Source organism: Indicator indicator, chromosome 14 (genome assembly GCF_027791375.1).
Source record: "Indicator indicator isolate 239-I01 chromosome 14, UM_Iind_1.1, whole genome shotgun sequence".
Taxonomy (NCBI): Eukaryota; Metazoa; Chordata; class Aves; order Piciformes; family Indicatoridae; genus Indicator; species Indicator indicator.
In genome coordinates this window covers 5,490,583-5,511,661 of record NC_072023.1, presented here as the reverse complement: position 1 = coordinate 5,511,661, position 21,079 = coordinate 5,490,583, and the positions used below count along the sequence as shown (strand labels likewise).

General features: G+C 42.6%; 4 protein-coding genes across 4 annotated transcripts; 3 read left to right on the top strand and 1 right to left on the bottom strand.

The window, feature by feature from the left end:
• Nucleotides 1–104: 104 nt before the first annotated feature.
• On the bottom strand, nucleotides 105–14,209 carry LOC128971030 (uncharacterized). Its single transcript, XM_054386420.1, has 3 exons — nucleotides 13,912–14,209; nucleotides 12,090–12,434; nucleotides 105–634 (listed from the first exon to the last, which is right to left on the bottom strand). Exons 1-3 carry the CDS (start codon nucleotides 14,207–14,209, stop codon nucleotides 309–311), a joined length of 969 nt encoding a protein of 322 aa, XP_054242395.1. The 3' UTR covers nucleotides 105–308.
• LOC128971034 (histone H1.03-like) lies at nucleotides 3,968–4,618 on the top strand. Its single transcript, XM_054386424.1, has one exon. It carries the CDS (start codon nucleotides 3,968–3,970, stop codon nucleotides 4,616–4,618), a length of 651 nt encoding a protein of 216 aa, XP_054242399.1.
• LOC128971052 (histone H4) lies at nucleotides 8,168–8,479 on the top strand. Its single transcript, XM_054386445.1, has one exon. The coding sequence runs from the start codon at nucleotides 8,168–8,170 to the stop codon at nucleotides 8,477–8,479; it is 312 nt and encodes a 103-aa protein (XP_054242420.1).
• On the top strand, nucleotides 10,129–10,539 carry LOC128971036 (histone H3). The gene has a single exon (XM_054386425.1). The coding sequence runs from the start codon at nucleotides 10,129–10,131 to the stop codon at nucleotides 10,537–10,539; it is 411 nt and encodes a 136-aa protein (XP_054242400.1).
• Nucleotides 14,210–21,079: the final 6,870 nt, after the last annotated feature.

Sequence of the window (21,079 nt, the reverse complement as noted above, 5' to 3'; positions counted from 1 at the left end):
CAATTCCTGGCACAGTGACGTTTTCTGAGAGCAGCTCCAGGTAAAGTAGGCCTATAAGAGCTGCAAACGAAAGCAATGTAGTAGCAGGGGAGCTTGGAAACAAAAAAAAAAAAACAAACGTAGCTCTGCAAGGCAGCAAGAAAACTGGGGGAAGATCCAGGTGGCACAAAGAACATAAGCATGCAGGTGAAGGACAACGATGTAGCCAAAACAGACAAAGGATCATTGACACAGCTCTTTCAAGAGAAAACGTGGGCGGCTCTTAAAAGAGCCTTTGGGTTTTCAGAATGGTGCGGGAGCAGAGAATTTTAACCACCAAAGCCGTACAGGGTACGTCCCTGACGCTTGAGCGCATACACCACGTCCATGGCCGTCACAGTCTTTCTCTTGGCGTGCTCAGTGTAGGTGACGGCATCACGGATCACGTTTTCCAGAAAAACCTTCAGCACTCCGCGCGTCTCCTCGTAGATGAGCCCCGAGATACGCTTGACACCGCCGCGCCGAGCCAGGCGGCGAATAGCCGGCTTGGTGATGCCCTGGATGTTGTCGCGCAGCACTTTGCGATGCCGCTTGGCGCCTCCTTTGCCGAGCCCCTTACCGCCTTTTCCTCTCCCAGACATATTGCTAGCTCTAACTTCCAAATGGTGAGAATTACTGGCTGCGGCGCAGATTTTATATGGGTGGGTCCGACCTGGTTGGGAGCAGGGGAGGGGACGGCTGGCGGGGGTGGGGCCTGTGCCGCTGTTGCTTTCCGCGGGCCCGGCGAGGCGGGGCCTTGGCCCCTCGCCTCTCTCGGGCACCGCCCGCTTTCACTGAGTCCATCTCTTGTTTCCGGCTTGCTTGCTGTCCCTCAGCACCGATGCCCCTGAGGCACCTTTCACCGGCACCTTCTCCTCCGGGAGAGTCAGTTGAGCACTGTGAAGGCCGGGCACGTCCCCTCAGCCGATGTTTACGTCAGTTGGCCTGGTACCCGCAATGCTGCTGTCTGTGTTCGCCCAGAGCGTTTGTGCCCAGGGTTTGGGGCTGTTGCGGTCCCCACTTTTCTGTGGAGTTGGTTAGCCCTTCGCCCACATTGTGAGGTGCCGAAAAGTGTCGGGAGGCACCCTCCGTGGCTCAGTCGGTCTCATCCTCTGCTGCCATCTGCTGGGCATTACTTTATTTTCTTCGAACGTTTCCCCATTAATTTTTTGACCTGACAGAAGTGTTAGCAGTCTCTGTTTAACTTTCTGCTGTTGGCTCTCGTTTTCACTCTTACCATGACTGTTTTTAATGTTACTGCACTGATATACGTACAGCACAACATCTCCTTGAACTCCTAATTTCGAGTTGTTTTGATGCTGTTCACCATATGACATCAGGATGTGTTAGTGTCTTATAAACTACATGAAGATGACAGATTTGCAGTGAATATGAACGTCCCAGCCTGTATGTTGTTTGTTTTCCTTTCTCACATATGACTTTTAGATAAGTGTTTGCCTGGCAAATAGTGAACAATTGTTAATAATTTATAAGAAAATAGCCATGTAGAGCAAATACAGTATTATATATCCATGATGATTCTGAAAGCATTTCTTACAGTTTTTCTAAATTCTGTTCCTCGGTGGGTTTTTTTGTTTTTTCAAGTTTTCATTTAAATGCTTGTTACAATTTCCTTAACTTCTTTCCTTCATAAATCAGCAGAATAGAGATTATAGAGCATGGATTGGGTTTGTTGCTTTTCAGAAAATCAATACCAAAATATTTTATATGAAAGTGAAATTCTGATTTATACGTTTAAAAGTAGACTCTTTGTATTTCATCAAAACTGTTGTCCTTAGTCTGCAATTCTGGGAGGACCTTTGATATGACTTTTAGAAAAAACACTGTACAGCACCTCCTTCTTCAACGAGTTTTGGGAATCTGTGACCTGGATAATGATTCCTCTTAGCCCATATTTATAATTAGCTCTAAACCGTGTACTAAGTGCACGTTGTTCATACTCATTCTTGTGGTACTGAGATGGCTCCAGCAGCAGCCTTTAGCTCTAATGCTTTGTCAGAAATTGTTTTTGCCCCACATGAGAAGGAAAAAAAAAAAAGAAGAAAGAAAAAAAAAAAGTTCCAATTCCCTGGAGTTTCTGCATTCTGAACAGCAAGGTTTCCACCTTTCTGGGAATATTAGTGAACCAAGTGTGTTAGTGGACAAAAGTCAGAAGACAGAGATGCAGTATTCATGGGCATTTGAATGGTGTGTCCATGATTTTTAAAACTATTTCATTTCTTGACAATGAGGCATGGTCTGCCCTATGAGATATATTGTGATTTTGAGATGTCGTTCAGATGTGGAATACTAATTCTTCTGAGCACTTTGTAGTGCATACCTCATCACAAGCTATAGTCTATATCCAGAAATTTGTCAGAAGAATAAAGTATGGTCGCCCTACAAGCAAGCTGAGAACCATACCATTGAGGAAGCTGCAATTCAGTGTGCAGAAATTGGCTGCTCTGCCATGGTGGTAGTTAGTGTGCACATGCATGATGGTAATGACAATAATTCCTCAAAATTTGCCATAAGGCACTTTTTCTTCTAATTCAGGGAAATAAAGCTCAGTAGGTACAGATGAAAGGATGAAAATATTGCTTGGTGTACAAGTGCTTAAAGCTGTTGTTACATGTATATAGCTCAATGTTGTACAGTCATTTCATTCACTCTGTTACATTTTCTTTGAGCCTTGAATAATTGGCTCACAGGTTTTTAGAGGCTGATGGAAGTCTAGTATCTAATGTATGAGAGACAATAATATTAAAGGCAGACTGTTAGCTATTTCATATTAAAAAAAAAAAAAGAGAGAGAGAGCATGCCCCTGAAAAGGAAGGAAGTGAGAAATCATCCACTGTTTGACCCAGAAAAGAAACCTTCCTGAAATTCTTAGTTAGCAAATTTACTTAGCAAAGTAAATTCTTATTTTATTTCTAAAAGCAGCAAAGTGGTGTATCACCAGATGCTATCAGCAAAGCAAAACAGTTACAGCATTAGCACAGAAAAAGCAGTTCTACATAATAAAGTATTCTGATTACTGAACATGCACTAAAAAGACTGAATTTTCAGCTACAGCTCCCTACTCAGTTCAAGCTGCATTACATCCCAGACTCTGTTTACCAGTAAGTTTTAACAAATTATAATGCAAAGGCTTTTATACCTTTTAAGTCTAAAACACCAATCCTGAATTTAACAAACAAAAGCTACTTCTTTAAGGTTATATTGACAGTGCAATGACAAGAACATCATGGGAGCTATACCTGGTTTTGTTACACTGAAATGGATAGGCAGACCTAAAGTAACAGCAGCTTTCACACACGGTATTAAAGGAGAAACATCTCGGCAAAACAGATTAGCTAAGACACTGTGGTCCCTGAAGGGACACTGGAGGGAATGATGTGATTTCGGAGGAAAGCAGCTTGGCCGAGGGAGCCAGTTCTGCATCTGCATCCAGGACCTCGGCGCAAGCTGTGTTACTTCCTCGGCTTTAATATCAATTTATCTGAAGACCGACCGATAAAACACTCTGGTTTTTGCTCAGCTCGAGAGAGAACCCTCAAAAGCGCAAGATTTCACGCTCACTATGTCCATTTACGCCATGGTATGATTTTATTTTAAAAGATAAACTGAAAGTTTCTCGTTCTCTCGGTCTCTGTGGCTCCAAGCCGGGGAGTTTCTGGGCTCGCTTTTCCCTCATTTCTGCTCCTTCCTACGGGAAACTCCGTTGCCAGGTAGGACATACGACCCTCTCCCCACCCGGGAAGAAACTCGGTGCATTGGCAGTGAATTTCGGGAGAAAAAAGCTCTTTTTGGGCCTGGAAAAAACACAACTGGCACGGTGGCGGGGGGAGAGGCGGGGCAAGTAGCACCAATCAGCGTGCTCGGTGCCTCTATAAAAGGGGCTGCGGCGGCGCTGCTGCTATTGTTCGTTCTGACTTTTGGAAGGAACATGGCTGAGACAGCTCCAGTTGCTGCTCCGGACGTTGTTGCTACTGCTCCGGCTCCGGCTAAGGCTACCGCTACCAAGAAGCCTAAGAAGGCGGCGGGCAGCACCAAAACGCGCAAGCCGGCGGGCCCCAGTGTCACCGAGCTGATCACTAAGGCAGTGTCTGCTTCGAAGGAGCGGAAAGGGCTGTCTCTCGCTGCGCTCAAAAAAGTGCTGGCTGCTGGCGGCTATGATGTTGAAAAGAGCAACAGTCGTATTAAGCTGGGGCTCAAAAGCCTTGTCAGCAAGGGCACCCTGGTGCAAACCAAGGGCACGGGTGCCTCCGGCTCTTTCCGCCTCAGCAAAAAGCCGACAGAGATAAAGGAAAAGACTTCTAAAAAGCGGGCAGTGTCTGCCAAGACTAAAAAGCCAGCATTGAAGAAGCCGCCTACTACTGCTAAGAAGCCTAAGAAGGCGGTGACAGCGAAGAAGAGCCCTAAAAAAGCTAAGAAGCCAGTAGCTGCTGCAGCAAAGAAATCGGCTAAGAGCCCCAAGAAGGTGACTAAGGCAGCCAAGCCTAAGAAAGTGGTGACAGCAGCCAAGAGCCCTGCCAAGGCAAAGGCGGCGAAGCCTAAAACGACCAAAGCGAAGAAAGCAGCGCCCAAGAAGAAGTAAAGGGTGCTGAAAAAGCTGATCTGCATTGCAGATAAACCCAACGGCTCTTTTAAGAGCCACCCACATTTTCCTAAAAAGAGCTGAAACACTTTTTCTTGTTTGTTTTTTTTCTTCTGTGTTTGTTTTCGCCTTGTTGTAATTTTTCTGTCGGTATTGCACGAGTTTAATTAAGGTCGACCCGACAACAGTACACTTGCCCTTTATAGGTGCAGGGTAGCTCATTCCACCACATCCCTGGACAGAGCTGTTGCTCTGGATGCAAAGTTTCCTTTTGGATCCGTGGAAGTCGAGCAGCACCTACAAGAACTGGGCTCTTTGGAGGGGTGGGGGGAGGCACCTTTGTCCCTGTAACTTCTTTCTAATAAGCAAAGGTGGGACGCGAGCCGCGTTCCCCTTGGCAGCGTTCCTGCCCGCCCTTCCTCCTTGCTCGCTCTTCCTCCTCTTCCCCCTACCTCCCCCCCACCCCTCCCTGGTGCTTTACCGATTTGGAAAAGCCCGCGCTATGCGGAGATTGGCCGTGACTCGGGTTTTTTCTGGTGTACTGCGGTTTTAGGGTTAAAAAAGGGCCACTTTTTTTCTTTACTTGGCAGAAGAGGCTTCTGAATTGCCTAGGTACGTGCTCACCGCCTCTCCTATGGGCTTTCTTATCCCCGGTTGCATTCTCCTTCCTTGCCTTTGCTGTGCCCAAGCGATGCCCTTCGCTCGCCTCAGCTCTCTCTGGGTTCCAGCAGCGAGAAGGAATCAGGGAGAGTTTGTCGGGAGAAGGCGGAGAGGCTTTTTCCGTTTTCCGGTGTTTAGTCACCCGACTGGTACCATCACTTCCCCTGCGTGTAGGAGAATGAAAGGGTTGATGAAATGACCTGCCGAACTTTCCACCAACGATGACTGATCTCAGGTCTGGAGCTGTTAACCTGGTATATCTAAAGGGATTATCTGGAAACAGGGTCCTTGCAGTTTGAATAGTGGGATCAGATTTTGCTAATATTTATGTTTTCTCAAAGACCATCCACGTCCTAAATCCCTGTACTAAAAGGGAAAGAAATGAAAACCAGACCCTCTCTTTTTAAGCCCTATTCCTGAGATGGTGCTCTTCCTCTTCAGTGCCTCTTAAGGTTTTGGTCTTTGCTCTGTTTTGTGCCCTCTTCCTCCATAAGCCTGCATACAAATCCTATTTTAATTTCCCTCTGATATTATTGGGCACCACTACAGCTAAAATTCCTAAGATCACATGCCTGTGCTTCTGTTTGGGGTGGAGATGTTCCTCCTACACTCATAGTTACCACAAGTGAAGGGTTTTCTGAGTCAGACCCACTGATTTTCAAAGGGTTTCATTCAACTAGGTGCACTGACCTGAAAAGAGTGGGTCAACTGCTTTTTTCCAAGTCCACTACAAACAGTTGGAGGGGGGTTAGATTTTGCCTGTGGACAGAAGGTATGCTGCAGTAGCAAATATGATGCTTCATTTGTTTCTTTAGAGATAAGACCAAAAAGGCAAACCCCAGTTACATGGGCAAGACTGTTTCACAGATGAATGTGCTAACTAAACTGACCTTGTTGGGATGGCCCTGGAATAAATATTTCAGCCTCTGGCATGAGACAGTGGTTTTCTACTGACCTGTTGCATCTTACCCTCTCTGCTCACTTGAGGCTTCAGGGAGCTTCTTTCCCTTTTCACAGAGAGATAAGACAGAAACCTCAATTTATTATAACTGTCTTTTAAGAAAATTCATTTTGAGCAGTTACCCACCCCCGATATCACTGTAATTGAGATCAAGAGCACATTACAGGACACAGGTGGTGCTGGAGGGTGGTGGCCTATACCAGTCTAAAATGCCTTTAGAAGTAGAGAGTATATAACTATAGCTGCAGCTGAATAGACTTTATAGTGCTTAGCTGGTGATATCTGCCAAATAATGCAAGAGGGAGTTCCACACTATAGGAAGAAAGTGTATCTGTATGCAGGAACACTGAATGGACTAGCTATGCAGGCTTCAGTAGATGTACTGCCCAGTACAGGGACAAAAGTAATACCAAACAACAAAATCCTCTTTAAAAAACCTAACTTAGGTACTTACTGGAGATTACTTTTCTCAGCTGGAAAAGGGAAGTACAGTGACAGAGCAAGAGTGCCCTGAGGAAAATAATCTTGAAGGACAAAGGTAATTTCATGTTATTTTCAAAAGCATATTGCCAATGGTCTATCAATCAGTATCCCTAATAAAGCACTTCTCATCCTCCTCCTCAGCATGTGCACCACTATGAGTGTGGATGTGCACAACTCCAGGCTGATTCTCCCCCAGAAGTCACTTATTTTAAATTACTGCATCACTGCCACAGTATTTGATTACAATGCATCTCTCAAGCCCCTCATGTCATCTTAAGAGGTTGTTCTTTGGCTACTTAGGCAGGTTTGCATTCTGATTATAAACCAAATTGGTATCATAAGTAAAAAGAAGTCCACGGATACTATTCTGCTGTCATGGCTTAACCTTCTAACAGTTACTTCCCCCTTTCCCCCACACCCCAGGTTATGGGTTGCTTTGGTTTGGTTTTGGGCTGGGGTTTTTGTTGTTCTTGTTGTTGTTGTTGTGTTTGGTTTGGGGTTTTGGGGGGTTTGTTTGTTTGGGGTATATATAGTAACCCTGACTGTCTCTGCCTTCTAGGTGAGATTTAGAATAATTTGGGTGGACAGCTGAGTAACATACTCATATGTTTAGAATGTACTTAGTTTGGCTCATAATGATATTGAGAGGTGTCAACTTTATTACTAATTTTGAAGTTTATGAAACAAAGGTCTTTATGTTTTGAAGCTGCATGGTTTTGTTTCAGCTTTGCTTCAAGTAATTTTACCCAATACAAGACCATCTTATCTACATAAGACACTCTCCTTCAGCTGCTTGGCAGGCCAGTTTTGAGGATCTTCATTTTCAGAGATAACACAATCTTGAGCACATTAGGGTTCCTTTTACCTTTACTGTTAAACTGCCCTCCAGAAATCCTTGAGAAAGGGCAAAAAATGGAGAAAGAATCTGGAGGAGGCGGGTAGAATTTCCCAGCAATAGGATTGGACAGATTTTGCTGCAATATACCCTATTAAAATAACATGAGGAGCTGCTGTTTGAAACACTGTAGCCACAAGTGAAATCAATGTAACCAGATGAAATTGCAGTGAATTTACATGTATTCATAATTTGAAATACTAACTAAAGTTAAAAAAACAAACACACACACAAAAACAAACAAACAAAAACCGATACACACACGAAAACAAAAGAAAAAAAAACACTAAGAAAAAACCTGGAACGTACAAAAAAGGGGACAGCAACAGCGAAACGCTGCTGCTACAAGAAGGGAATCGTGCACTAAACCCAAATTTCTGTGCACGGGGAGCCCACGATAGGGAAAATGATGAGAAGCAGCGGGAACGAGCCCCACGCCACGCCCCGTCTCTCTGCAGTCCCCAACCAGGTCGGACCCTCCCGCATAAAAACCGCGCCGCGTTTCAGTGGTACGTATCTGCTCGTAGCAGAGAAGTTAGCAAGCGGCGATATGTCTGGCAGAGGCAAAGGCGGCAAGGGGCTCGGCAAAGGAGGCGCCAAGCGCCACCGCAAAGTGCTGCGCGACAACATCCAGGGCATCACCAAGCCAGCCATCCGCCGTCTGGCTCGGCGCGGCGGTGTCAAGCGTATCTCAGGCCTCATCTACGAGGAGACGCGCGGAGTGCTGAAAGTCTTTCTGGAGAACGTGATCCGTGATGCTGTCACCTACACCGAGCACGCCAAGAGAAAGACTGTGACGGCCATGGACGTGGTCTACGCACTCAAGCGTCAAGGACGCACCCTGTACGGCTTCGGCGGTTGAAACTTTTCACTCCTACACCATATCAAGAATCCAAAGGCTCTTTTAAGAGCCACACACTTTTTCCTTAGAAGAGCTGTCACATTACTTTATTTAAAAGAATGTCTGAAAGAGTGATTATCTAATTTCCAAAGCTAATTAAAACTGGCAGTTATGGACTTGCTGTCCGTGGAAGACTTTGATTCAATAAGAGACACCAATTGTTTTGCTACTTCTATTGCAGGTGAAATTGTCTTTCCTGTGTCAAGTGGGTTTTTCTTCGTGTGTTCCTTCAATTCCCTTAAAAATATACCCCAATAAAATTTGATGTGCATAAGCAATGTTTTCTATGTTTCTTAGAGCCTATGCTGATTTAAATACTGATATATTACTCAGTATCTTGAGCGTTATCAGTTTTATTTAACTGAATTGAGATAATCTACCACAAGGAAGAAAGTCAATGTACTACCTAGGGAAAATAAGAAAATTGCTCCGAGATTAACGTTTTCTGATTTTGTTTCTTAATTTTTATATCTTTTTCTTATTGTAATACGCAGTCAGTTCCTTGTCAATACATTTTATTCCTTTTTCAAAATTAATTTTTCTACAGTACCCTTTTGAGAGCAGGGCATCCATGTGTCCATGAATCAAAGTTATGTCCTTGGTAATACGTTTCAAGAAAATGCATCAAAAGGAGCCTTGTGTGAAGCCTTTTCTAATACTTCCATACAGAGAGCATGCCCATCTGGGGTACTCTTCTAAGGTATCAGTGTTCCATCTCCTTCATAAAAGGAATGAAAAAAAAAATGCAGAAGCAATTCATTACCATTATGTGAACCTGGGCTATCTTTGACCAGTCACAAATGGTGATCAATAAACTTTGGTGGTCACTTTCTGTTGTCTTCACAATCTTAATGTGTAGGGAAGAAAGAAATTCCTTTTTAACCTCCTAATTTCAGAAATTAATTTATTGTATAAGCACTCAAAGTCACAATTTTCCTTGACAATGCTTAATGATGAATTTCCTAGATATAGGAAAATAGGTTGATAAAAACTACTTAGGTATATACTTCTTATATATTTTTAATAGCTACAAAGCTGCATGTCTTTGGATTTCTTGGATGATTGTCTGTACTGAGGTAGCAGGCTATCTTTCCTCTGCAGCTCTGAGGATAATGAGCCTCTTAGAGGGAATTTTGCATGCCCTTAAAGAATTGGTTTTCTTCTTTTGTATTCAATCCACACACACTAAAACGTAAACTTTAAAAAAAAAAAAAAAAAAAAGTACTCTTATATTAACAAGTACTGAATTTCAGCTTCCACGTGAATTTTAAGCTGTTCAGGAGGCTGGCAGACATAGAAAGCAGAAGCACAAAGGATTCAAGCGCTCTATCTGAAATGACGGGACCCCTCCTCCCCATCTTCCCCCTATAGCTTTTCTCTCCAGTCCGGGGAGACATGAGTCCTGGCGGGATAGCGGTAGGAAAGAGCGTCAGTACAGGCAGAGTCAATTTCAACATCCTGAGGCCCAGGCTAGCGTTTCCAAGGTAGCCAATGAAATTTCGCTTCGTGATGCCCAATCAGAGACGAGATGGCTCTATAAATACCGACACTGTTCAGCCTACTGCATTCGTTGCTGTTTTTTTCCGGAAGCTGTTTGTACTTTCTATACGATGGCACGCACAAAGCAAACAGCGCGGAAGTCCACCGGCGGGAAAGCGCCCCGCAAGCAGCTGGCTACCAAGGCGGCTCGCAAGAGCGCCCCGGCCACGGGTGGTGTGAAGAAGCCGCATCGCTACCGGCCCGGCACTGTAGCACTCCGTGAGATCCGGCGCTACCAGAAGTCGACAGAGCTGCTGATCCGCAAGCTGCCCTTCCAGCGCTTGGTGCGCGAGATCGCGCAGGACTTTAAGACCGACCTGCGCTTCCAGAGCTCGGCCGTGATGGCGCTGCAGGAGGCGAGCGAGGCCTACCTGGTGGGGCTGTTTGAGGATACCAACCTGTGTGCCATCCATGCTAAGCGTGTTACTATCATGCCCAAGGACATCCAGCTTGCCCGCCGCATCCGCGGTGAGCGTGCCTGAGGCTCCTGCCCTGCCACTACACCCAAAGGCTCTTTTAAGAGCCACTCACATGCACGATAAGAAGGGCTGCAGCACTGGTTTTTAACTGGCAAGCTTTGGTAATGAATTGTATGGGGTTTTTTCCTTATACTGTGGTACTCGATTTTTGGGTCCCACAAAAACTTATCTATTTGATATCATCATGCTGTCTGTGTATAAGCATTAAACTTTTGTGAATTCCACATTTCAGATCCTCCTGCAGTACCTTTAAAAAGGTGTTTTATTAACAAAGGAGTAAAGGCACTTCACGAGCATGGATATGGAAGGAGAGATGTAATTGTACCTGGAAGGGTAAGGTCAATATATTAGTGGGTGAGCAGAGAATATACGGCAGAGTGGGTTTGCCTCCTTTTAACTGCCCTGGACTCAAAAGAGTTTTCAACAATCAGGTGCAGGTGGTAGCCGACTATGCAGGTTAGGCTTGTGCTCAGGAACTACACCTTAAAATTTTCCATCTGCCTGGGTCTAGACAAGAGCTGAAAATTCCTGCATCTCATTGGAATCATGTTGCTGTTGAATCCAGGTAAGGTAGACTGTTTTAAAGAGAACTGCCACCTTAGTCCAACAATTGTTCACACTGAAAGCAAGATTATTTCAGACTGGTCTCAAAATGATGGACAGCCAAGGCTGAAGAGAGCCACACAAGGCTTCTTTCTCACAGCACAGAAACATTATGACAGCCAAGAAGCTATATACTTGCCCAAACATGCTGCCACTGACAATAAAAAAGTTAAACTAGGCTTTGGAAGAGAGTGGAATATTTTTTAATTAGATTATTTATAAAAGAGTAGAAAATCATGTATTCTTCTATAATAATGTATTATACATAGGATCACTACAAGTTCAAAACATAAGATTTTATGCAGTCAGAAAACATGATGGTTTAATATTTATGCAGCCAGATTTCTAGGATTCTTCAGAAGATCCTGGCAGGACACAGGTATACATACATGGCTTTCAGCTTTCCTTAGGATTTACCTTTGCTGGAATTCTTACTATGGGGTATACACACAAGAGTAACCTAACAAGAGCCAAGCCATTAAAATAGAAAGATAACAACTAGGCCCCAGATCCATTAAAATTACATTTTTGCCATGATTATTAAATGGAAACATTTACCTTAACTTTTCTAGACATTCCTCATTTATGCTTTTTCATACAGTTTTCCAAGTCCCTTCATAGGCAGTCTGTTAAAATAATCAAGCAGTTTCAGACACTACTTAGAAACGTGGTAATTTCACTGCAATTGAAAATACCTGGAAAACAGTAGAAATACTAACTTAACAACACTGTCAAAAACTTATGATACCTTGAAAGGACCTCAGTAATTTTTTCAAGTATAAAAACAGTGTCACAGCTCTCTTGTGCAAAGTGGTGGCTCTGAAAAGAGCCTTTAGGATGTAGGGGTAAAGGCCGATGGAGAAAACAGCCTTAGGCACGCTCGCCGCGGATGCGGCGGGCAAGCTGGATGTCCTTGGGCATGATAGTGACACGCTTAGCATGGATAGCACACAGGTTGGTATCCTCGAACAGCCCCACCAGGTAGGCCTCGCTCGCCTCCTGCAGCGCCATCACAGCCGAGCTCTGGAAGCGCAGGTCGGTCTTAAAGTCCTGCGCGATCTCACGCACCAGGCGCTGGAAGGGCAGCTTGCGGATCAGCAGCTCTGTCGACTTCTGGTAGCGCCGGATCTCGCGGAGCGCCACGGTGCCGGGCCGGTAGCGATGCGGCTTCTTCACACCGCCCGTGGCCGGGGCGCTCTTGCGAGCCGCCTTGGTAGCCAGCTGCTTGCGGGGCGCTTTCCCGCCGGTGGACTTCCGCGCTGTCTGCTTTGTGCGTGCCATGTTTCCAAGTAGCACTAAACGACTGCCCCAAGTCCTACTGCTGCAATAGCGCTGCTGCACTGTGTGGCATCCTTTATAGCATGTTCCCCTCTCTGATTGGCTGGCAGCATCACGGCGCTGTTATTGGATGCATTCGAATTCGAAAAAGCCCTCCTCAAAAGCGCGCCTTTCTATCCCCCTCCTAACGGCTCTCAACCCCTCACTTTCCCCCCCGTCCTTACACTCATCTCTACTGTTTTCAGATATTTTTATATAATTTTTAGTTTCGAAAGTGAAAACTTTTAGCTATGATTGCCCAAAAGGCCAATGAGCAGTTTCAGATTAATGCTGCTTTGTAGGTATAAAAGATTCATATTGATTTTGCTATCATTTACAGAGACTCCAGCATTGAAAAATAATATTGTATAGTTTTTCCACAAAACTCTTAGAACAGTATTTTAGACCCTGGAATCTGGACTTTTTTTTTTTTTAAGTTGGCTTTTTTTTTGTTTGTGCATTTTTGTGTCATTTTTATTTTTAATGCTGATGTGGAAAATTCTTTCACATTGAGAGAAACTAATTAACTGTGAAAATGCCCTAATTTAAAGGACAGTGTTTTCAACGGCTTTGACTTTCTTTCAGCATGCAAACAATTCCCAGGCTGCTACTTGATGAAACACTAACTTCATAGCCCCGTGAGCTTTCCATTTTAACCACTGCATATCTCTGCTATGTTTTCCTATTCAGGAGGTTTGTGCTTAGAACCTGAGCAGGGGAGGGCCTTCAGGAAAAGCGAAGACCCGGTGGATGCCAGGAATATATCTACCTTCAGCAGCACTCAGTTGAAATAAGCGGCTTCCTAAAATGTAGTAAAAAGGACACAGAATAATGGAAAACCCATTGAAAATAGAAACACTTTCAGAGGACAAAGTTGTGATCATCCCACATTTAATGTTTCATTGTGAGGGAGCGAGGACCTGTGATACTTATCTCACAAGTACATTGCTACACTATGTAGCAAATGCTAGGCATGTTACCTTCCTCAACAACTTCTGTATAAGTATGTATCTACTGCTACTGTTAAAAGCCATAGGGAGAGGTGACAACAGGGTTATGGCTAGCAGCCTGAGCCAGGACAGCTCAGCTGTTTGAAATGAAATTTTTTTTTTGCAGGTTTTGTTATTAATTTCATTTTCTCCATCAATGAAGTCTAAGCCCCTCTGACAAACTGCTGATACTGAAGTAAATACCTTTGTGTTTTCTGTAATCTACTTCACTAGAATGACCCAAACAGTAAAACCTAAGTTAGCAGTTATTATCAAGTGCTTAAACATGTATAGAATTATCTATATAGTAGCTTACTAATAAAAAAATGTACTTAACTGAAAACGAGTACTGAGGGTTTTAGTAGCTCTGAAGCAATACAGCTCCTTTCTAGCTTATATGGGTGGCCCTTAAAAGAGCCTTTGGGTTTTCAAGGTTGTCCGGGAACAAAGGCTTAACCGCCGAAGCCATACAGAGTACGTCCCTGGCGCTTGAGCGCGTAGACCACGTCCATAGCTGTCACAGTCTTCCTCTTGGCATGCTCGGTGTAGGTGACAGCATCACGGATCACGTTCTCCAGAAAGACTTTCAGCACTCCGCGTGTCTCCTCGTAGATGAGGCCTGAGATACGCTTGACACCGCCGCGCCGAGCCAGACGGCGGATGGCTGGCTTGGTGATGCCCTGGATGTTGTCGCGCAGCACTTTGCGGTGGCGCTTAGCACCTCCTTTGCCGAGCCCCTTGCCGCCTTTGCCTCTGCCAGACATGATACTGCTATTTTTCAGACCGAGTATTCCCAACTGTAAGCAGCAGCCGACTGCGGTGCGGTCTTTATGTGGGAGGGTCCGACCTCGTTGGGGACTACAACGGGAAGGGGCGGGGTTCCCGCTATTTTTTTCCACATCAGTGACAGCTCAGCATAGACCATCGCTTCCTGCTGTTAAAAAGAGCAGTAAAAGCTGCATGGTGAACTAAGTATTATACCCTCAATCACAAGAATCTTCAAAAGTATATATTCATGGCAACTGGTACGCATTTCTCCACCTTCTTGAATTTGTATAAATCAATCTGCTTTTCACATGCTGGTGTATTTTTCTTTATTGTAGCAACTAAGGTTTGTTCCAATTAATTTAAAATTTTGCTATTTTCATACTGCATTCATCAACCATTTTGTTTTATTTATATCCAAAGGTTCTTTCGATTTCCTTCTGAAGTTTTAATATTTTGAAGTCTCTTGCTAGCTTTAGGAAACTGTCCACAATATCTGTGCTGTCAGGTTTCCTAATATATTGGGAGGACATTTTATGTCCAAACACTCATTTCTTAAGTGGGAATTTTGATACTCTCTTCTGATTTCCACATGAACAATTCTGAGTCCATAAGCACATATTCATCAGAAGGTGGACAAAAAAAAATATATAATTACCTTTACATTAGATTGTGAATTTTATTAATTTTCCCTCATTTTTTGTAAAATGTCTCTTAGTATAATTAGAGATTAACATTTCTGCTACCTTAATAACGAAGAAAATCACCTTTCTTTTGCACTGTAGGTCAGGTCTTTCAGTCTTTATCTGTGGTTTTGTAGGTCTAAACCCATAGTGGATGAGATGAGAATCTGAATCAGTATTTTTGAAAGCTAAGGAAGATGTTTCTGCTGCTTAAGTAAACCTAACAAATTGTGTCCCCTAATGCTTAAATTATAAATCTATCAGCTTCCTAATATGATGATCACATCTACATATTTGATAGATAGGATGAGATTTTGGAAGACTGTGATCACAAATTTAGCTTAATTATTGGTACTTTGACACCTAATTTCATGTTTCCCCTTCCCATTTCCCTGCCAGCTGAAGCAGTTGGGGATGGAGAGCCCCTGTTTCATCTTTTTATTTTTTAAGAATCTCTCCAGTCAGAGATCTAAGAGGCTGGACTGCAGCCCTGGTTTGGACTGTTTCCAATCTTCTTGCTGCCAAGATCAGAAAATATAGACTGATAAATCAAGAAAATACTTCTCTTATAGCCCAGCAACCTGTATTAACCTTTGAGGATGCAGTTTTGCCATGCACAGAGAGTGGCCTCTTACAAATCAGAAGATGATCCACGCAAAGCCAAAATCTTCCCTGCCCCATGCCAACTACAGACAAGGGCAATTGCATGTTGTCTGAGTCTATACTGTGTTCTTCTGCAAACCAGCAGGAGCTGGATGCCATTTCCTCACGGAAAATGACATCACAGGATTAGTGTACAACAGGATGTTGCAGGAAGGGACACTACACACGCAGTTCTGAAGGAATTTTGTATTGGGCAGACACCAACCTCCAGGCACTCACATGTCACTACTACAACTCACACCTCCTCCTCAGCAGGTCAGATGTTTCAGGATTCTTCAAAGACCTCTGTGCCACAACCACAAACATGTTCTGAGATGTTTATTTCACACATTTTATCAACAGTCAGAGCTCTTGTTCATGGTCAGCCTAGTACCAGTCTGGAGAAGTGAGTTGTGACATGCCTCTGTTTTGGAAGTAGAAGGTTTGCATGGGTCTCACCCCACAACACTATCACAAGCTGCAGACTTGCAGACTCATTAAATAGTTGGTATTAGCTAAATAGGTACATTAAAAAAAAGGTTGGAGGAATTCTTGGACCAGGTTTAGGGTGTTGGGAAGACAGTTCATGTGAAACTGTCTTAAAACATGACAGAGAAGGGACGGGATCAATAACCTACATCTGGGGCCACAGGTGTCCTGCTGCCCATGTTGTTTTCCTCCCTGAGCCCTGAACTTCTCCCAGAAAGACACTAAAAAATCTGTCCAACAAGTTCTCCAGATCATTTCCCAGGACCAGGATGGCCCAATTAGTAGCATGCCATGCAAATCTGCTCCTGCATTCTGACTCTTGACTGCTTCTCTTAGATTCTTGCTCTGCTTTCTAAATCAACATTTGAAGCAGCACAGGTCTCCTGATACTCTGATCATTGATTAAGCTAGATTTAAGCTAAAAAGACATATCATGGAAGCATTGTAAGCATGATGTTTCTTGCACAGCTAAGGCTGATCGGTTTCTCTCCTTGCCTGGGCTCCCACAGAGCTGCACTGGGCAGTAAGTTTCCTGTTGAGCTCTGCCAGCTCTTGCAGAGTCGTAAGTACTTAGCAGCAGCTGAAGTATTAGTGTGTCCAAACGATCTCTCTGGGGCATCATTTTCCAAGTAATGAATCAATTGTGGCCATCCTTGTAGGAATGTATTAAATTCTGTCTTGGGCTGTGTGTTTCTGGAAGAAGCTAAGTCTGGAAAATAGTGACGTGTATTTTGTCAGTGTCTACTCTTTTTCTTTGTTACAGTAATAACTTGGTTGGAAAACAAAATACATTGTTCGGAAACCCCAGCTGGTTACAGGGTTTTGTTTAGTCTCAAGCTCTGGACAGAGCAGCAGACTTCTCTTTAAGGATCCAGCAGCTGAGAAAGACCACCACAATCCCCAGGTGCTTCCCAGGTCAGACCAGTCATTTCCTAGCTCATGTTGATGAAAGTAGCTGTCCTGTTCCATGTGCAGAACTTTGCACTTCTTTTTGAGAAACTGCATGAGATTCCTCTTGATCTATACCTCAAGTTTACTAAAGTCCCTTTTAATTGAATATATTATTTCTTGCTCTATCCACCCTCCCTTTCTTCGGATCATCCATGCATGTTAAGGGTACATTCTTTCTTATCATCCAGGTCATTACTGAAAACACCAACTAATATCAGTTATTCAGCTCTGGGGCACCATCTTCTTTTCCGTGTTTCCTTAGTCACTAAGTGACTAAGTGTCCACTACTATGTTGTTAACTACATAGTAGTTAACACGGCCCTTTGACTGTGATCTACAGTCTATATTCAGACATTTAACAGCCCGCCCACACTGTGTAAGATCCTAAATGAGAATTCTGTATAAGATGGTTCCAAAAACTCTTACTAAATTCCAGGTGTATTGTATCCTGCACCCATACCCTCCCCACACAGGTTATTTCTAATATGCAAATCTGTGATAATTAACAATACTGAGACATCAGCAATTTTGGTTGCTCTCCACCCATCATCAAGAATCAATAAAACACATTTTTATTTCTGGTAGCTGTTCAATGATTTTTGGGGGGCTTGCTACCTTCTCAAATTACAACATCTAGTATGTCCCTCTGTATTAGAAATTATTTCCTTACTGCTAACTGGCTGCAACAAAGAATATTCATTATTGTATTCTTTACAATATATACTGAAGAAAGATCACTTCCTCGTTTGTCACGTTTTAAGTGTTTGAGAAGGTTTTATGCTTCCTCTTTGAGTCAGGAAACTGCAGAGGCTGTGCCTTTCCATTAGGGAATAGGCCTTAGACCTCTCTGATAATTACTATTTCTCTATTCTGTGTTTTCTATTATTGTTTCATTCTCATTACTTGAAGTTCTAAAGATTAGAGTAAACCTCAAGCAAGACTATGCTACTCCTGGCTAGAGAAGATGTTTTCCACCTGTTTTGCTGTCATTGTGTTCTTTTCCAATATCATGCAACCGAAGATCCAGATCTACTTAGTTAGTCAGTTGCTACTGTCCAATATCTGGGAAAAAAAAAAAAAAAAATCTCTTTCCTGATTAAGTGTCTCGTGTATTTTTTAAAATAACCTCTCAAATTTATAAGGCATTTTTGCAACACATCAACTGTCGTCCACCATTCTTGTATTTCTTTGCTCATTGGTATTCATATCACTTCTCTACATGCCCCTTAGATTAAAATTCAGATGATAAATAAAACAAAATGGGGCTGGGACTGAACCTTGCAGTACTCTCTTTGACACAATGTTTTAATTTCATGCTTAGCAATCATAAACTTTTAAATATAACTTTCAACCCTTGAGGGGTAGGAGGTGCAGTAGACCAAACTTCATAGATTATTAGTTTCACATCTGATATTTTTCAAAAATGAAATAAAATGAGACAGAAAGAAGCATTGCAGTGTGCCAGGGAGCTCTAGGTAAATAATGCATCCAATGCTATGGCTCTTTCTAAAATTAATTTTGGAGCAAGATGATTAAGCACAACTGTAATTTCTTCCCTTATGTCTTGCAAACCAATGGCCCTTTTGAGTACTGTACATTCTTGATTTTATTCAAATTTTCCTTGAATTTAGCTGAGCTGGTAGCTCAATATCAATGAAGTATTCTCTGGTGTGCAGAGTCTGTAAATGTGAGCAACCTGCAACATGAAATGCTAATTATGTATTTACTTCTTGCCCAGTATTCCTCAGATACCTAAAGAGTGACAAAGTGGATGCATAGACTGGGTACAGAGCTCAGCCTGCTGCACATTATCGTAAGGAAGTTTTCAACATCTTATTTCTCTTTACTCAGCATGAAGGGCTACCTTTGATAACTTAGAAAATGACATCTAATAACATGTACACTCTGAGCACCACTGAAGGGGTGCTCAGATTTTCTATAGTGATAGTCTGTTTCAGATTTCATCTCTGACTGAATCAGTATTTTTAATATGCTCACCAAAATAAATCCAACAAACCACCACCACCAACAACAACAAGAAAAAATGTCTTTTTAATTGTCTGGGAGAATAGACAGCCTATAACATTTCATTTTTTCCCCAGGCATTCAGTGAGAGTTACAGTTACAGATGCATTTCCCTGCTTTTGCATGTAGGTCCCTGTATTTCTTTGTCTTTTCTCAAGCTGAAAACCAGACAGAGTTAATTTGTCTGCATAACAAAGTAGAACAGAATCCTGCTCATAGCTAGGATTGCTGTGTGTGGCAGTGCTGCTAATAGTAATGTCACTTATCCCTCCCAGGGATGGGTAGAACAAAGTAAAATTTGATACAAGAGGATATCCAATGCAAAACATTTCAGAAGGTGGAAGGAATATTCTGATTCTTTAGGCTGTCATTTTTCTGGACATACAAGAAGATTTTGAGGCTGATTCATTAAAATGCACAATTCTTTTTAGCTGCTTAGCAAATATTTATGGCAGTCAGGAGAGCCACTGATCAACTACATTTTGATCACTCCAGAACATAGGGACTTTTTCTTTTAAAGTGGCAATTTTGCTGAGACTCCAACTAGACTTAACAAGTTCTGCAGTCATGAACAGTATGATAATTGATTCAAATCAGGGCAGTTCAGACTAGTCTTGACAAGCTTTGAAACTAAAGGGCTGTGTGAGAGGTAACGGTGGGTTTTGAATCTACCTTTCTTTGAATGCAAAGAGTCAGAATGTGGTCTGAGTGCCATTCAGAGTTAATCACATAAATTTAACAAATTAACTTGGATAGGATTATTATTTTACATATAATACTGCAGGAGATTATTGTTTCCTCCAATCACTACTGTTGAGACCCACCTGGAGTGCATAGTCGAGTCTGGGGTCCTCAGTGAAACAGCGACACAGGCATAACTGGAGTGAGACCAGTGAAGGGCCACAGGGATGATTAAGAAACTGGAGCATCTCTCATATGAGGAGAGGCTGAAAAGCCTGAGACTGTTCAGCTAGAGCTCTCTGCTGAATCTAGCTAACTTTTTTTTTTTTTTTTTTTTTTTTTTTTTTGAGCCTGTGGTTAAAATCTGTAGCATTAGGTGTTAGATTAGAAAGTTAGAAATTACTCTTTTTTTTTTTTAGGAGATGTGGTTGCCCTAACACTGGCAGTATTTTTTTTGTTAGCCTAGTTGAAGTATCTATTTAAAAGAACACAGGCTTCTGCACTACTGACAGCCCTTTTGCATCTTAGTTCTTCCCTACTACACAAGCTTTGCAGATCCTGTATCTGTATCCAGTTGCAGCATGCCAGAGATACAGCTATTTTCTCTTGATCTTGGGATGGTGCTTTCATTAAAAGGTTGTAATTTCTTTGGGTCTTTACCATGCTAACAACAGCAATTTAATTAAATGACTGTAAGCTTTCACCTAAATTTGGCTAATAATCTTGCCTGAAGTAAGTTGTCTCTTGCAGTCTGAATGCCTCTATCTAGTGTCTAATCTGTTGTGGAGCTTCTCTCTTGATAAGACAAATGTTGATGTTTTCTCTGCTACCCAGTTTTACGAATTACTTCTTGTGTTATATATGAACTATTTTGTTCTGAAGATCCTTGCACTGGATCACAAACATTTCTTAGGATCTTCTATAATCTTCACTAACACCTATAGTGCTAGGTAAGGAAGGAAGCCAGGGCATGTTGTGTGATGATGCATAGAAATAAGGTTCTGTTTTGGAGAAGTAAGCATATGAATAGGAGGTAAACCACATTCAGACTGGGCAGCTGAAAGGAAAAACAGGAGGGCTTTCATTCTTTTTTGTTTGATTCAAATTTACTATAAAAAAAGTCACATGTGAAAAGTTTTCTTTTTACACAGGTACTGTAAATATTGGGGTTTTTTTTTATTATTACCAGCTCACTGAAAATGGTTATGGTTTTCTTTTCAAGCTTGACAGGGAGAAAACTTCTCAGTCAGGTTGAAAAATTGTTCCACACTCTACCACTCTTCCGATAAGTTCTGTGTGGGCTACTTGCTTTACTTTGTCTTTTTTTTTCTTATCCATAAAACATCCAGGACAATATTGATGATATATTGTCAGATATCTATATAGTGGTTAAATTTA